This window comes from Chiloscyllium plagiosum, chromosome 5 (assembly GCF_004010195.1).
Source record: "Chiloscyllium plagiosum isolate BGI_BamShark_2017 chromosome 5, ASM401019v2, whole genome shotgun sequence".
Taxonomy (NCBI): Eukaryota; Metazoa; Chordata; class Chondrichthyes; order Orectolobiformes; family Hemiscylliidae; genus Chiloscyllium; species Chiloscyllium plagiosum.
Window position 1 is genome coordinate 85559021 of NC_057714.1, and position 18821 is coordinate 85577841.

An 18821-nucleotide genomic window follows, 5' to 3' on the forward strand; every position below is an offset into this window, starting at 1 on the left:
CTCCACTTTCAAGGAGCTATGAACCTGCACTCCAAGGTCTCTTTGTTCAGCAACACTCCCTAGGACCTTACCATTAAGTGTATAAGTCCTGCTAAGATGTGCTTTCCCAAAATGCAGCACCTTGCATTTATCTGAATTAAACTCCGTCTGGCACTTCTCAGCCCATTGGCCCATCTGGTCCAGATCCTGTTGTAATCTGAGGTAACCCTCTTCGTTGTCCACTACACCTCCAATTTTGGTGTCATCTGCAAACTTACTAACTGTATCTCTTATGCTCGCATCCAATTAATCAGTTAATTTTTGAAGAGGTGAAGAAGAGGATTGAGAAAACTTTTGACACAATGTCATACTAAAGATGAGCTAACAAGACTGAAGCTCATGCAATAGGAGGGTCAGTGTCAGTTTGGATAAAATTGGCAAAAGAGAACAGTGAACAATGGTAAATGGTTCTCTCTCAGATTAGTGAATGTTACATGTTGGTGATCTCCAAATGTAAGGACCATTGATTTTTGAAATTTAAAAACCTCATTACAACCTTGGTTCAAACATGGGAAAAAAAAACTGAATTCCAGATGTGAGGCAAATGCCTTCAACAACAAGGCTGCATTTGACAGTGGGTGGTACCAATGGTTTCAGCAAAACAGGAGTCAATGGGAATCAGGCGGAAGCCCCCATAGTTTGGAGTCATGCCTGGCACGTAAAGAAGATGGTTGTGGTTGTCGAAGTCAGTCATTGAGCTCCTCAAGCTAATATCCTAGTCCCAACAGTCTTCAGTTGCTTCAATGACCTCCACACCACCACAAGTTCAAAATTGGATGTTCACTGATCATTGTACAATGTTCAGCACTATGTATGACTCCTGATACAGAAGGAGTCCACGTCCAAATGAAGCAAAACCTGGACAATATCCAGGCTTGGGCTGAAAAGTGACGAGCAACATTCACACCACACAAATGCTAGGTGATAACCATCTCTAATAAGAGACAGACAATATAACCATTACTCTTTGATATTCAATAGTATTATCTGACTCTCAACATCCTAGGAGTTACATTTGAACCAGAAACTGAACAGGACTCATCCTATAAATATAGTCGCTACAACAGCAGGTCTATGGCTAGGAATCCTGTCCATCATAGAAGGTGCAAATCAGGATTGTGATGGAATTCTCCCAGCTTGTCTGAATGAGTGCAGCTCCATGAACATCAAAGCAACTAGACACCATCCATGACAAAGCAGCCCACTTGATCAGCACTACATCCACAATCATCCGCACCCTCAACCACTGATGCTCAATAATAACAAGAAATACATCAAGGCTCCTTAGACAACCACCTTCCAGCCCACAACTACTTCCATCATGATGGGCAAGGGCAGCAGATACATGGGAGCATCAACACCTGCAAGTCCTTCCAAGCCAGTTAGGTCAAAATCCTCAAACTCCCTCCCTAAAAGGTACGGTGAGTCCACTCACAGAACATGGACCACAGCAGTTCAAGAAGGCAGCTCACCAGCAGCTTCTTGAGGGCAGCAAACAGGCAATAAATGCTGACCCTGCCAGCAATACCTGCATCCCACGAGTACATTTAAAAACGGTTTGGATTTTGGAATGCAGCAATATTTTAATCAAATCAGATTTGCAAGGTGTGGCAAACGGTGAGGATGAAACCAACTGCAGAAAAGCAAACGAACAGACAAGTAGCAGATGGAATTTAATAAAGAGAAGTGTAAGATATGGTACGCTGGCAGAAGGAATAGAGGAGCAACAACACACAAACATAGAAAATCGGAGAGATAGAACAATACAGCTCAGTACAGGCCCTTTGGCCCTCAATACTGTGCCGATCTATGAAACCAATCTGAAGCCCATCTAACCTACACTATTCCATTATCATCCACATATTTATCCAATGACCATTTAAATGCCCTTAAAGTTGGCGATTCTGTTACTGTTGTGGCAGGGCATTCCACAACCTTACTGCTGAGTAAAGAACCTACCTCTGACATCTGTCCTACATCTATCACCCCTCAATTTAAAACTACGTTCCTCGTGCTAGCCATCACCATCAGAGGAAAAAGGCTCTCATTGTCCACCCTATCTAATCCTCTGATCATCTAGTATGTCTCTATTAAGTCACCTCTCAACCTTCTTCTCTCGAATGAAAACAGCCTCAATTCCCTCAGTGTTTCCTCATAAGACCTTCCCTCCATACCAGGCAACATTCTGGTAAATCCTTCCTATAATGCGATGGCCAGAACTGTATGCAATACTCCAAGTACAGCTGCACCATGACCTCATGGCTCTGAAACTCAATCCCTCTACTAATAAAAGCTAACATACTATATGCCTTCTTAACAACCCTATCAACCTGGGTGGCAACTTTCAGGGATCTATGTACATGGACACCAAGATCTCTCTGCTCATCTACACTACCAAGAATCTCACCATTAACCCAGTAATCTGCATTCCTGTTGCTCCTTCCAAAGTGAATCACCTCACACTTTTCCTCATTAAACTCCATTTGCCACCCCTTCTCTGTAACCTACAATATCCTTCCGCACTGTCCACAACTCCACTGACTTGAGTGTCATCCACAAATTTACTATCTCTTCCTTCTATGCCATCATTCTGGTCATTTATAAAAATGACAAACAGCAATGGCCCCAAAACAGCCCCTTGTGGTACACCACTCGTAACTGAACTCGAGGATGAACACTTCCCATCAACCACCACCCAATGTCTTCTTTCAGAAACTCGCCAATTTCTGCCGTGGGGAACCTTATCAAATGCTTTACTGAAATCCATGTATACCACATCAACTACTTTACCCTCATCCACCTGTTTGGTCACATTCTCAGAGAACTCAATAAGGTTTGTGAGGCATGACGTACCCTTCAGAAAACCATGTTGACTATCCCAAATCAAATTATTCCTATCTCTTATAATCCTTTCCGACACTTCACCCACAACCGAAGTAAGACTCATTGATCTATAGTGTTGTCTCTACTCCCCTTTTTGAACAAGGAGACAATATTTGCTATCCTCCAGTCTTCTGGTACTATTCCTATAGACAATGAAGACAAAGATCAAAGCCAAATGCTCTGCAATCTCCTCCCTGGCTTCCCAGAGAATCCAATGATAAATCCCATCCAGCCAGGAGACTTATCTATTTTCACACTTTCCAGAATTGCTAACACCTCAATGAACCTCAATTCCTGTATCTCAGTATTCTCAACACTTTTTTTTTCCCCGTGTAAAAACGGACGAAAAATATTATTTAGCACCTCTCCTATCTCTTTGGACTCCACCCACAACTTCCTACTACTGTCCTAGACAGGCCCTAATCTTACTCAAGTCATTATTTTATTCCTGATATACCTATAGAAAGCTTTAGAGTTTTTCTTCACCCTACCTGCCAAAGTCTTCTCATGTCCCCTCCTGGCTCTTAGCTCTCTCTTTAGGTCCTTCATTGCTAACTTGTAACACTCAAGTACCCCAACTGAGCCTTCACATTTCATCTTTACATAAGCCTCCTTTCTTCCTCTTGAAAAGAGAGTAAACTTCTTTAGTAAACCTTGGTTCCTTCATTCGAGCACTTCCTCCAAGTCTGACAGGTACATACTTATCAAGGACACGAGTAGCTATTCCTTGAATAAGCTCCACATCCAAATTGTGCCCTTCCTCTGCTGTTTCCTTCCCCGTCCTATGCATCCTAAATCTTGCCTAATCACATCATAATTGCCTTTCCCCCAGCTATAAAAGTCTTCCGCTGCAGTATATACCTATCCCTTTCCATCACTAAAGTAAACTTAACCGATTTGTGGTCACTATCACCAAAGTGCACACCCACCTCCAAATCTGACATCTAGCCCAGTTCATTACCCAGTACCAAATCCAATGTGGCCTCGCCTCTTGTTGACCTATCTACATACTATGTCAGGAAACCATCCTGCACACGTTAGACAAAAACTGACCCATCTAAAGGTATTCAAACTATAGCATTTCCAGTCAATATTAGAAAAGTTAAAGGCCCCGGTAACAACTACCCTGTTACGTTCGCTCCTATCCAGAATCATCTTTGCTATCCTTTCCATCACACCTCTGGAAATATTTGGAGACCTGCAGAAAACTCCTAACAGGGTGACCCCTCCTTTCCGGTTTCTAACCTCAGCCCATACTACCTCAGTAGACGAGTCCTCAAACATGCTTTCTGCCACCGTAATACTGACCCTGACTAACAATGCCACACCTCCCCCTCTTTCACCACTTTCCCTGTTCTTACTGAAATATCTCAGCCTTGGAACTTGCAACAACCATTCCTGTACCTGCTCTATCCATGTCACCAAAATTGCCACAACAAAGTTCCAGGTACCAAACCATGCTGTAAGTTCACCCACCTTATTCTGGACGATTCTGGCATTGAAGTAGATATATTTCAAACCACCTTCCTGCCTGCCGGTACACTCCTGCGACCTTGAAATCTTATTCATGACCTGACTACTCTCAACCTCCTGTACACTGGAGCTATAATTCAGGTTCCCATCCCCCTGCTGAATTAGTTAAATCCTCCACAAGAGCATGAGCAAACACCCCACCCCCAAGATATTGGTACCCCTCTGGTTCAGGTGGAGACCATCCTGTTTGTAGAGGTCCTACTTACCCCAGAATGAGCCCCAAATATCCAGGTATCTGAATCCCTCCCTCCTGCACCATCCCTGTAGTCACGTGTTCAATTGCTTTCCCTATGCCTCACCTCGCTAGCATGTGGCATGGTTAACAAACCAGAGAGAACAACTCTGTTCTAGCTCTAAGCTTCCACCCTAGCTCCTTGAATTTCTGCCTTACATCTCCATCCCTTTTCCTACCTATTTCATTGGTGCCTATGTGGACCACGAGTAGGGGCTGCTCCCCCTCAAGGATCCCTAAAACACAATCAGAGACATCATGGACCCTGGGAGGCAACACATCAACTGCAAGTCTCTCATTCCCACAGAATCTTTTATCTGTCCCCCTAACTATGGAGTCCCTAGTGTCTAATACTCTACTCCTCTCCCCTCCTTCCCTTCTGAGCAACAGGGACAGACTCTGTACCAGAGACCTGTACCCTATGGCTTACCCCTGGTAAGGTGCAGGGAGATTTAAAAAAAAAAATCAAAACGCAATATGACCTTGAACTTGTTGCCTATGACCATGGTGAAAGCAGAGAAAAGTTATGATTTCAAAAGAAAACTGAGTGGAAACCAGAGGCAAATAAACTTGCAGGGTTATGGGAAGGAATGGAAATGACTGTAATGTTCCATAAAGCATGTGCTAGGACTCAGTGGACTGAAATGTTTCATTCTGTGCCAATTACTACTCTAGTCCACTACTATGGCTGGGAGACAAGGAGAGGTAGACAAACCTTTATCAAAAATCCAAAAAGCTCCAAAATCCGAAGGACTTTTTGTAAAGTTTTAATCTCATTAACAAGATTGTTTGGTGTGCAGTTAACCCAACTCCGCATCCACTCAATGCGTGTCACTCATATGTGACGTAGTGGGGGGGGGGTGGCTCAGCACTGGCAGACCTCAATTCTGTCTTAGGGCCTGTTACTCAGTGAGTCTGCTGTTCAATAAGATTTTTTAAAATTTCACCATTGAACTGTCACTTATTCTGAAATTCAAAAAGTTCTGAACTCTGAGAACCAGCTGGTCCCGAGCATTTCGGATAAAGGATTGTGTACCTGTATTTACTTCTGTGCTTATGAGTACACTAATGACTTTAAAATAGCAGTGGGCAGAAATGCTTGCATTCATAACTTATTACAGCCTTGGTTCAAACATGGGCAACAGAAAGAAAAAGAGCTGAATTCCGGAGTGGAGGTGAATGACTTTGACAACAATGCCACATTTGACAGTCGGTGATGTCAATGAGTTCCGGAAAATGGAAGTCAATGGGAATTAGGGAGAAATCTCCATAAGTTGAAGTCATGTCTGGCACACAGGATGATGATTGTGGTTGTCGAAGGTCAGTCCTCGAGCTCAGATGACACCTGTGCAGGAGTTCCTCAGCATAATGTTCTAAGCCCAACCATCTTCACTTGCTTTCCATCCCTTACTTCTCAGGTCTACTCAAAAGGTTTTTTTATTTCAGCTAACAGTTTACAAAACTTACTTCACTCACCCATTCTTGCCATGGTGGAGATTGCACGCTTTTGCCATTAATACCACAATCATTGGCCGAAAAGCCTTCCCTTTTCCATCAAAGTAATAATCGCAAATTGCCTTAAGGTCTGAAGAAACTGCTAATAGCTGAAAGGTCATTTAAAGAGTTAAATCTCAGAAAAAAAAAGGTGTTTTACACTTTAATAACTAATGAGCAATCATAAGAAAAAGAACAGACTGGATAAACATGCTTGTATCGTAGAGGATTAATTACCCAAACTACTAAACATTAACTTGCAAGATCACAAACTAAATGCTTGCCATACTCTTCCTCCCCCACTTTCTTGCTTTACCTTCTGCATTATGCAGAATTGTTCTACATTCAGTAGGAAAGAGTGCACTTTTGCCAAGCTTAACAGGATACTTAGTCAATGTATAGTGGGGATATGGTGGCATGGTGCTAATGTCACTGGACAAGTCGTCCAGAATCGAGAGTGTAGTGCTGGAAAAGCACAGCAGATCAGGCAGCATCCAAGGAGCAGGAGAATCGATGTTTCAGGCAAAAGCCATTTATCAGTAATACAGAATCCCAGGCTAATGTTCTGAAGCAGGACTACTGGACCCGAAATATTAACTTTGCTTTCTCTCCACAGATACTGCCAGATTTGTTTTTCCAGCAATTTCGGTTTTTGTTTCAGACTTCCAGCATCTGGTCTTCTTTGGATATTTTTGTTTCTTGGGACATGGGTTCGAATTGCATCATGGAGGATGGTAAAATCTGAATTCAATTTTAAAAATCTGGAGTTTAAAAAAAATGCTGGCCTCAAGGTGACCACTGTGGTAAAACCCATCTGGTTCACTAATGTCCTTTAGGAAAGAAAATCTACCATCCTTACCAATCTGGCCTACACATGACTCCAGATTTTTGCTACTTTCTTCGCAACTAGGGACAGGTAATAAATGTTGGCCTTATCAGAGAAGTTCAAATCTCGAACAAATGTTTAAAAAAGATTACAGACAGACCCAGGATATTTAGTCAATGCATTTTGGGGAGACAGATGGTGATATGGTGCTAACGTCACTGGACAAGTAATCGAGAATCCCATGCTAATGTTCTGATGAAGGGTTACTGGACCTGAAACATTAACTATGCTTTTTCTCCAGCTTCTGCCCATACATTTAACATGCTGTATTAAGATTGCAGAAATCTCTCTCATTTGTATCATCCCTAAATTAAGGAATCCGTACGTGCATCTCTCACTTGTCTGTTTCTTCTCAACATTGCACAGCTAATACTAGAGATTAAATGAGAATTAATGGTCAGGATAAATAAGTAGGTGAAATGTAGGTAATATTATACATACACAGGGATACAATATATATTTTAAACTGCAGGTTTAGGAAAGGATCATCAGATTTTTATTTAAAGTGTCTTTATGATGCTAAAAGTAATTCAATAGGAATTTAATAATTACGAACAAATTAAGTTAAAAAGAGTACTGTCCAGACATACATTGGTTGGTGTCTGCTGAAAACTGTCCCCCTGAATTTAGGGAAAGGTAGATAGGAACGTAAGAGATAGGAGCACGACTATTCCATTCAGCCCGGCCATTCTAAAATATCATGGATGATCTGCCCAAGCCTCAACTCTTCTTTTGTATCAGCTCCTTATAGCCCTCAACTCCCTGACATTTCAAAGATCTATCTACTTCCTCTTTAAATACTTCCTATGATCATGTATCCACAAATCACTGGGATAGAGAATTCTAATATTCACTGCCATCTGGGAGATAAAACACCTTCACACCTCAGTTTCAAATGAGTGCCCTGTTATTCTGCAATCTTGCCCCCTTGTTCAAGATTCCTCTACAAATGGAAATAACTTCTCAACATCTATCCTGTCAAGCCCCCTCAGAACCATGAATGTTCATCCACATTCTTGTAAATTTTGATGAATAAAGGCCTAATGTTTGATAAGTCAACCCCTTCATCTAAAAAAATTAATGTAACTAATTTCTTGAGCTACATCCAATGCCAGTATATATATTTTAAAAACACTGGAACAAAAACAGTACGCAATACTCCAGGTGTGGTCTCACCAAGATCCTATATGGCTATAACAAGACTTTTCCAATTTTAAATTCCAACCCGCTAGCAATAAAGGGCAAAATTCTATTTGCCTTCTTACTTACTTGCTGCATCTGCATGCTAACTTTGTGTTATATGTATAAAAAATACTGAAATAGCTCTGTGTCACTGTTTGTTTTTTCTTAAGAGTCTCTCTGTCTCATTCAAGTATATGACCTCTCAATTTCCTTCATGAAACTCCATCTGCCAGGCTTTTGCAGATTCCTTACGTCATCATCAAACACGCCCTCAACTATTTTTGTACCAGTTGCAAATTTAGATATATTATACTCTAAGTCATTATAGCAATAATAAATAATGGAAGCTCTAGGACTGACCCTTGTAGCTAGTTATATCTTTCCAACCTAACCCATTAATCTTAGCTCTGGTTCCTGCATAGTAACAAATTCTCAGTCCATGCTAATAAAATCAACCCAATATCATGCGCTCCTATTTTATACAAGAACCTTCCACATGGCACCTCGTTAAATGTCTTCTGGAATTCTGAATTCACTATATCTATTGGCTTCTTTTTATCAATTCTGCTCATTATATCCTCAAAGGAATCTATCAAATTTGTCAAACATGATTTTCCATTCACAAAACCAAGTTGATTATGTGTGTTAAGCTTGTCTAAATGTTTTGCCATTTCTCCCTTAATAAAGGACTTCAGAACATTCCCAATAACGGTTTCCCGCTACCAGTTTCTGTCCTTTTTTGAACAGGGGCATTACATTAACAGTTTTCCAATCCACTGGAACCTTCTCGAAATCCAATGAGCTCTGGAATATTTCCATCAAAGCCTCCATTTTCGCTGCAATCACTCCCATTAAGTCCAGGCCATCAGGTCCTGCCAACTTATCTGCTTTTCGTCCCATCAGTTTGTTAAACACTTTATCATTCTTGATCGAACAGGATACAAAACTGTCCCTCCCATTAGCACCTTACTCATCTGATATCTTTGGGACAGTTTAGTGTCTGTGAAAACTGACAAAATATTGATTTATTATCTACCATTTCCCCTTTACCAGTTATTAATTACCTCGTCCCTTCAAAGGGTCCCATACTCACTTTATCTAAATCTTATTTAAATATCTATCAAAGTCCTTCCTATTTGTTTTCACATATCTGGTGAATTTACTTTCATAATCAATTTACTCTGTCTTAATTAGGTTTTTAATCATCCACTATCAATTCTTTAAAAGAAATGCTGCAAATTATCATTGGTTTGTATGCTTTAGTTTATGATTGGATGCTCTCCTTGACTGCCTTTGTTAATCGTGTATCTTCTTTAAAATTATTTAACCTAGTTTCCTAATCAACCTTTTCAGAGATGTTATTACACATCTCTGGAGCAGGTGGCACTTGTTCACAGGTCTCCCTGTCCAGGGATATGGACACTACCTCGGCACCACAAGAATCTCCTTTTTTTTGGTCCATACTTCTCTCAGAATCCTTTTATGACAGGAATAATTTTTTTTGCTGATTTGCCACTGCTGATCTAATGACCTTCCAGTCCACTTTGGTTAAATCTTTCTTCACACCTTTGAAACTGTCCTTATTTGAGGACGCCAGTTCAAGACTTGAATTGCTCTGCCCATGAATTTGAAATTCTATCATGTTCTGATCACTGCTCTCAACTGTGTGACCCTTCGTTAATCCTATTTTTTTAAACACATTCTAAACTAATTTATTCCCAGTTAATGTAAAGACCACACCTTTTTCTGCATTTTTGATTGTGGATTGAAGTGTGAAAAAGAACGCTTTGTAAAACTAAAGATTATGGTGACTAGTCATTGATGACAAGTTCTGCCTGCAAACTATGATGTGATTAGTTCCCAGTTCAATAACCCTTAATTATGGTCTTTAAAAATCCAAAAAAAATTTTTATCAGTCAAATTGGTTATCAACCACCACCTGTCCCTCATCAAGGACAAATTCTGTTTGAGAAGATTAACCAGTAAACTAGATTGCCTAACTTCAGATCAATTCAGACAAATAAGATTTTCATTAGTTGTGTCAATCTCAGTTTCTCATTATTTTACATGCAAAGCCATCAACTTGTGAAATGGCTTTCCAACTGGGCAACAGAAGGTAAGAAACTTGTATTCTCCTAGCTTAATGTCTTCTATGCATTGTGGGATCTCAACTTTTAAAGTGAAGATTAAACATTGTATCAAAAGGGTTGCAGTTTCTGATGTGACCTATCATTAATGGACATGATTTCACAGTTGAAGTGGTAACATTTAATAGATAAAACATTATACTGTAATATTAAAAGATTAAATTGGACTATCTCCCTGGACATTAATGTAATATTGAAGGGTTAAACTGCACTATCTTCCTCCAGAAGCTGAAAGTTCTGGAAGTGGTTGGGGATGACATTCATGTAGGAATGCGGATGACTCCCATTTCATTTAGACAGTCATTTACTACTACTCTCCTACTATTATCAAATTCAACTCTCATTCAGTCCCTTCCATTCAGAAACACTTCCATAGCCATCCCCCAGCCAATCAGGTTCACTTGCATGATCATCCCTGATACTGAAGCATATCACACCGACACTGTGGGGAAGTAGCTGAGCCAGAACCCGTTTGCAGGGCTGCTCCAAAGCTAGGACATATCACACCTACATTGTCTTGGGAATTGAGGAGTCAGGAAATCATCTGCATAACGATTCCCCAGGATTAGGGCATTTACATTTATTTCTGCAGATGACCTCATCCTACCTGTGGACAGAGTACACTTGTAAACATTACCAACTGACCTGTATAATGGGGATGTGTTTTCCTTATTCAAGGCCTCATTTTGACTCTACTTCACATGATCAGCGAAGAGTGTCAGAGGGGTCACCTAGCTTGTACAAGCTTTAATAAACTTTACCTGCTTACAGAAGCTGGTGGTGTGTGCGAATTGCATCTCATGTGTGAAACCTTGGGAAGAGAACCTAACAATACTTCTGCCGTTACCCAGTTTTGAAAACTTCTGTAGTTATGAAAATGAAAACTTCGGCTAGCAGAAAATGAAAGACTGGCGTACCTGCCTGATTTCAGCATATAGATTCTTCAGATCGTTCTGAGCCAATACGTAGGGGCTTTTATGCTGTTTGTCACTATACACCTGGTTGCGGCAGCATTTAGTTCTAGTCGTGTACATAAATCTGGATGGACTTCCAAAACAAGAGAGAGTCAACTTTGATGTTAGTGGCTTCTGTATATAAAAAGTTAATTTAAACGAATTTCAAAATATCTAATGATTTTATGTTTTGAGGAAAATATAACAATCTTTCCTTTTTCAACATGCCTTTTAAATATGGGGTTATCTGTCAACATTAGAACACTGAAAATTCCATAATGCAACCAGACTTGTGTTTATAGAATCATGGAATGATGCAGCATGGGAGGAGGCCATTGAGCCCATCTTACCAGGTCTTCGAAATAACTAATTAATCCCATTCCTTTCTCTCCTCCTCATTCTCCCTCCCCCCCAACTAAAAAGAGTACAAACTAAAAAAAAGAGTACATATCTTCATGTGTGAAGGAGCAAGGGAACCTGGGTGTTATTAAATGGGTCACAGAGTACATGATCAAGGAAGTTTTGAACTTAAATAAAACACTAGTTCAACATCAAGTGAGGTACTAACATTCTGGGTGTCACTGTAGTTTTGAGTTATTTTTGAATAATTTATAATGTACAATATTATATAATGCAAACTTGATCAAATAAGTGAGGAATTAAAATATTTTGTTTAATTATGATAACAGTTTTTTTTGTGGAATGAAAGTAATTTGATAAGTAAAAGGAAGGTTTAGACCTTTGTCATAAGCATAGTTTTTACTTAAAGACACAGATTATGTTTAAAGGTGGTTTCATTTGGAACACATACATGTAATAGATCAATGGATATGGTCATGACCATGGGTCAGAATCTCAAAGTACAAGTACATGGAAATTTATAAAACTTAGAGTTCCAAAAAAGGATCTAGCTTAAAAAAAATGTTGATACAGACAAAAAATGGATAGAAATTAAGTAGCTGTCTGGGGAGTGGGGGGGAAAAGAGGCAGTAAGCAAGAGTGAGAGAGAGAGGTGAGGGAGCTGAGGGGTGTTTGGGGTTGAAGGGGCAAAGGGTTGGGGGTGGAGACAGACAAAAAAAGTTCCCTCTTATTTCTAGACTCTGCATGTGGTATTATTAATTCTTCTTGCAGTTAGTAATTATTAAATTTATTTTTGATTAATTTAAGAAAGCCTGGTTAAATTGGCACCTTTTAAAAATAGGTGTTCCTTTACTTCTAGGAGAAAAGTATCCACAAGGAAAAATCGGTTTTCAAATTAATTATGTTGCAACAACTAAGGGAACAGGTGACTAAAGAAAAGGAGCAATTTCATTCCTCTAGTATTGAGTACAGTAGTTGGGAGGTCATGTTGCCGCTGTACAGGACATTGGTTCGGCCACTTTTGGAATATTGCGTACAATTCTGGTCTCTTTTCAATAGGTTGTCTCAATTTCTCTGTCCCCACACATCCAATCCAACCTATCTCCCTCTGAACTGACTGCACTCCGTGCACTTAGGTCCAATCCTGACTTCGTTATTAAGCCTGCTGGTAAGGATGGTGCTGTCCCCTACATCAAAGGCATCTCGGAAATGACTGCCAGACTACCCAGACCCCTTGGCATCATGGTAGCCTACAAACCCACTAACACACTTTTAAAAAAAAAAGCTAATGAATTTGAAAGACCCCATTCAGACAACAAGCAAAACAATGTAATTTACAAAATACCTTGCAAGAACTGTAACAAACGCCATATTGGACAAACAGGTAGAAAACTAACCACTGGGATACATGAACATCAATCAGCCTCAAAAATACATGACCCACTCTCACTAGTATCCTCACATACAGATGAGGAAGGGCACCACTTCGACTGGGGCAATACATCCATCCTAGGACACGCCAAACAGAGACATACACGAGAATTCCTAGAATGATGGCATTCCACCTGGAACTCTATCAACAAACACATCAACTTGGACCCAATAAACCACCCTCTGAGAAAAAGAACAGGAAACGACATCACCAATCCAAGGAAACTCTAAACACAAATAGAAAACAGGTCACTAACACCAGTGCTTCACTGAAGGCTGACTAATGGTATTACCTAGTATGGTGATGAAACGTCTGAAAATGAACCTTCCAGCTCAGCGTGCAAACTTACATCCAGAACCTCAACCTGAGCTACAAGTCTTCTCAAAACTTGCTAACACCTGGTCTCTTTCTGTCTCCTCCCAACCTCTGTTTCCATTTCTGCGGATAGACTGGCCACTAATATCCACTATAAACCCACTGACTCCCACCGCTATCTGGACTATACATCCTCGCACCCTGCTTCCTATAAAGACTCCACTCCATTCTCACAGTTCCTCCGTTGAATATATTCCGATGAGGTCAATTTCGACAAGAGAGCCTCCAAAACGTCCACCTTCTTCTTCAATCGAGGATTCCCCAGCACCATTTTTGAGAGGGACTCAACCACATCTGACCCATGTTCTACACTTCTGTCCTCACTCCTCTTCCCTCCCACAACAGTGATACTGTTGCTCTTGTCCTTACCTACTAACCCACCAACATTCACATCCAGAAGATCATCAGCCACCATTTCCACCACCACCAGTGAGATACCACCACTAGACACGTATTCCCCTCCCTTTCCTTGTCCGCTTTCCGCAGTGACCACTCCCTCTGAGACAGCCTACTTTCATTCCCACTCTTCCTTCACTCCCAACAACTCCACGGCACCAGCCCCTGCAACCACCAAAGGTGCAACACATGCTCATTTACTTCCTCCCTCCTCAACATCCAAGAGCCCAAACACACATACCAGGTGAGCAGCACTTTACACAACCTAATACACTGCATTCACTGCTCACAATGTGGTCTCCTTTACATTGGAGAAACAAAGTGTAGACTGGGTGACTACTTTGCAAAACATTTACGTTCTGCTTGCGAACAAAACCCTGAGCTTCCAGTTGCCTGCCACTTTAACACACCACCTTGATCCCTGGCCAACACCTCTGTCACAGTGAAGCTCAGCACAAGCTAGAAGAACAGCATCCCATTTTCCACTTGGGGACTGTGCAGCACCACGCCCCCCACCCTCCAGACTCAATATTGAGTTTAATAATCTTAAGGCCTGAACTCTACCATGTCCTAGCCCCCAACCCCACACACCAGGCCTTGTTATCACAGTTTGCCATTACACACTACCTATTGTTAGTAACTATAGTCTCTTAACAGCTACTCACTCTCCCAACCAGATCATTAGGCAGAGAGGAAGTGGTCAAGTGAGGGAGCTGTGATTTACTGAAGAAGTTGAATCTCTTGTCAAGAGGAAGAAGGTGGCTTATGTTAGGATGAGACGTGAAGGCTCAGTTAGTGCTCGAGAGTTACACATTAGACAGGAAAGACCTAGAGAGAGAGCTAAGAAGAGCGAGGAAAAGACAAGTCATTGGCAAGTAGGATCAAAGAAAACCCTAGAGCTTACTATGGGCATATCAGGAATAACAGAATGACCAGAGAAAGATAAGGGCCAATCAAGGATAGTAGTGGGAAGTGGTGCATGGAGTCTGAGGAGATGGAGAAGCACTAAATGAATACTTTTTGTCAGTATTCACATGGAAGACGACAGTGTTGTCAAAGAGAATACTGAGATTATGGCTATTAGACTAGACAGGACTGCGGCTCATTGAGGTGTTAGAAATTCTGGAAATGTGAAAATAGATACATTCCCTGGGCCGGATGGGATTTATCCTTGAATTATTTGGAAAGCCAGGGAGGAGACTGCAAAGCCTTTGACTTTGATCTTTGTCGTTATTGTTTACAGGAGTAGTGCCAGAAGACTGGAGGATAGCAAATGTTGTCTTCTTGTTCAGGGAGGGGAGTAGAGACAACCCTGCTAATTAGAGACCAGTGAACTTTACTTCAGTTGCGGGTAAAGTATTGGAAAAAGGTTATAAGAGATCACATTTATATGCATCTAGAGAGGAATAAATTGATTAGGGATAGTCAACATGGTTTTGTGAAGGGTAGGTCATGCCTCACAAACCTTACTGAGTTCTCGGAGATGGTAACCAAACAGGTGGATGAGGGCAAGGCAGTTGATGTGGTGTATATGGATTTCAATAAGGCGTTTGATAAAGTTCCCCATGATAGGCTACTGCACAAAATACGGTGGCATGGGATTGAGGGTGATTTAATGGTTTGAATCTGATGTTGGCTAGCTGAAAGAAGACAGAGGGTGGTGGTTGATGGGAAATGTTCATCCTGGAGTTCAGTTACTAGTGGTGGACTGCAAATATCCGTTTTGGGGCCACTGTTATTTGTCATTTTTATAAATGACCTAGATGAGGGCATAGAAGGATGGGTTAGTAAATTTGCAGATGACACAAAGGTTGATGGAGTTGTGGATAGTGCTGAAGGATGTTGCAGGTTAGAGAGGGACGTAGATAAACTGCAGAGTTTGGCTGAGAGGTGGCAAACGGAGTTTAATGAGAAAAAGTGTGAGGTGATTCACTTTGGAAGGAGCAACAGGAATGCAGAGTACTAGGCTAATGGTAAAATTCTTGGTAGTATAGATGAGCAGAGAGATCTTGGTGTCTATGTACATAAATCCCTGAAAGTTGCCACCCAGGTTGATAGGGTTGTTAAGAAGGCATACAAGGCATTAGCTTTTATTAGTAGAGGGATTGAGTTTCGGAGCCACGAGGTCATGCTGCATCTGTAAAATACTCTGGTGCAGCCGCACATGGAATATTGCATACAGTTCTGGTCACCGCATTACAGGAAGGATGTGGAAGCTTTGGAAAAAGTTCAAAGGAGATTTACTAGGATGTTGCCTGGTATGGAGGGAAAGTCTTATGAGGAAAAGCTAAGAGAATGGAGGCTGTTTTAATTAGTGAGAAGGGCGAGAGGTGACTTAATTGAGACATATAAGAAAATCAGAGGGTTAGATAGGGTGGACAGCAAGAACCTTTTTCCTTGGATGACGATGATTAGCATGAGGGGACATAGCTTTAAATTGAAGGGTGATAGATATAGGACAGATGTCAGAGGCAGTTTCTTTACTTAGAGTAGTAGGGTCGTGGAAAGCACTTCCTGCAACAGTAGTAGATTCATAAACTTTAAGAGCATTTAAATGGTCATTGGATAAACATATGGATGAAAATGGAATAGTGTCAGCTAGATGGGCTTCAGATCGGTTTCTTAGAGGGCTGAAAGGCCTGTAGTGCGGTGTAATATTCTACGTTGTATTATCCACTACTTTGTCTGTCCAACTGTCTTCTCTCTCTTTGGGTTCTATCCCCACCTATCATTTGCTCCTTATCACCCGCCTGCATCTCCTACACCCTATTTTCCACATATAAACTGACATTTTACTAGTTGCTGTTAGTCTGAGGAAGGGTTACAGGACTCTAAATGTTAACTGATTTTTCTTTACAGATGCTGCCAAAGCTGCTGTGCTTTGCTAGCAACTTCTGTTTTTGTTTCTGATTTACAACTTCTGATTCGCAGTTCTTTTGGTTTCTATTTTTCAATTGTTGTATGCAGAAGAAAGAATGGAAAGAGACATAACCCCAGCCAAATAAGGATTGGTATTTCATTTTGGAGCAGCTAAGTCCACTGCCTGGTTAAGTGTAGATTCAGCTGTAATCATTTTGATAATATATGATTAGAACATAGATAGATTTACCAATTTAAGTTAAATTGGATTTCAAAATTTTCTTTCAGGGGAAGAGGGGTTTGCTAACTGGCCTGTATTTATTACGCATCTTTAGTTGCCCTCGAGAAGACAATAGTGAGCTGCCACCTTCTGGTGCAGGTAGACACACACTGCTGTTAGAGAAGGAGTTCCAGGATTTTGACATAGTAAAGAGAGAACAATATATTTCCAAATCAAACCCACAGTGGCTTGGAGGGGAACTTACAGGTGGTAATGTTCCTGTGTATCTCCTGCCCTTCTCCTTCTGATCTTAGTGGAGGGTTTGGAAGGTACTGCGATAAGACGCCTTTGTGAATTTCTTACAAAAGCTTAGATAAGTTGTGAATACATTGCAGTAGATGCAGAGATTGAGAATGATTCCAGTATGAAATATCTCCAATCTATCATAACGAGGGGTTAGGAGAAATTACTTGAAGAGAAGCCAAGAGGATATCTGACAGAGGTATTCAAAAGGGTCTGGGTAAAGTAGATGGGAGCATAACAATCACACTCATGGAAGTATTGAGAATGAGATGGTCCAAGATGATAACTGGTAAAAAGATACAAATGCGGTCAGAAAAAGAGCTTTTTCCATAAAGCAAGTGGTTACGGTCTGGAATGCAATATCTGAATACAGCATACAGCACAGAAACAGGCCCTTCAACCGGTGTTGGAGACGGGTTCAATCAAGGTGTTCAAGAGATTCAGACTTATTTGAAAGGCAATAAGTTGCACGTTATGGTGGAGGTGGGGGGTGGGAGGGGTGGGGGTGAGGGGAAGGAATAAGAAAGTGAAATATTCAACGAGAACTGGTGCAGACATGGGTCAAATGGCCTCGTTTTGTACTCTGTGAATGCTGAATCTGCTTTCGCCACCATTTCAAGTAGGGAAGTTTTTATAAATATATTAAACAGAAAAGGGTGGCTAAAGTGGACATGGTACCTTGAAAAATGAGAAAAGGAATTAATATTGGGTAATGCCAAGGCCTTGAATAAGTATTTTGTGTCGGTCTTCACAGTGGAAGATGTGTCTAAGGATACAATAGGAGTCAAGGACCTAAATTCAATTGTTATCACTAAAGGGGTAGCATTGAGCAAACTTGAGGGTCTAAAGATAGATAAGTCCCCTGGTTCTGATGGAATGCATCCCAGGGTGCTGAAAGAAATGGTGGAAGTTATAGTAAATGCATTAGTGGTAACTTACCAAAATTCACTGGACTCCAAGCAGGTCCCGGTGGACTGGAAGACAGCAAATGTCATGCCGCTATTTATAAAAGGGTGAAGGCAAAAGTCAGTCAGCTTAACATCTGTAGTTGGGAAAATGCTGGAGGCTATCAAAGAAGAAAGTGAGACATCTGGATGGAAAGGGTTCCATTAGGCAGATGCAGCATAGATTCAGGAAGAGAAGGTCACGTTTGACTGACTTACTGGAGCTCTTTGATGATGTAAGAAGCGCGATAGATGGAGGGGAACAGGTGAACGTTGTATACTTGGATTTCCAGAAGGTGTCGATAACGTGCTGTGTAAAAGACTCATTCATAACATAAGAATGCATGGAGTTGCAGGGAATGTACTAACATGGATAAAGGACTGATTAACCAATAGAAGGCAGAGAGTTGGGATAAATGACTGTTTCTCTAGTTGGAGATCAGATGTGAGTGGGGTGCTGCAGGGGTCAATGTTAGGCCCGCAACTGTTCATGATATCTGCAAATGGTTTGGAAGAGGAGACAGAGTGTAATGTATCCAAGTTTGCTGATGACACTAAATTGAGTGGAAAGGCAAATTGTGCG

The 18821-nt window shown here is 41.0% G+C and overlaps 1 protein-coding gene across 10 annotated transcripts in view; it reads right to left on the minus strand.

The window, feature by feature from the left end:
- Positions 1 to 18821, minus strand: part of pdss1 (prenyl (decaprenyl) diphosphate synthase, subunit 1) — a 55717-nt gene that overhangs the window by 28107 nt on the left and 8789 nt on the right. For 4 of the 10 annotated variants that reach the window (XM_043690553.1, XM_043690551.1, XM_043690556.1 and 1 more), the window contains exons 3-5: positions 18234 to 18293; positions 11314 to 11443; positions 6164 to 6291 (exon numbers count right to left, since the gene is read on the minus strand). The exons of 1 other annotated variant lie outside the window; for it this stretch is intronic. In XM_043690553.1, the coding sequence (XP_043546488.1) occupies positions 6164 to 6291; positions 11314 to 11443; positions 18234 to 18293 (318 nt within the window). Of the gene's footprint in view, positions 1 to 6154; positions 6292 to 11313; positions 11444 to 18233; positions 18294 to 18821 lie in introns of those variants that run through there. 5 more of the 10 variants (XM_043690552.1, XM_043690558.1, XM_043690557.1 and 2 more) reach the window with 3 other exon arrangements.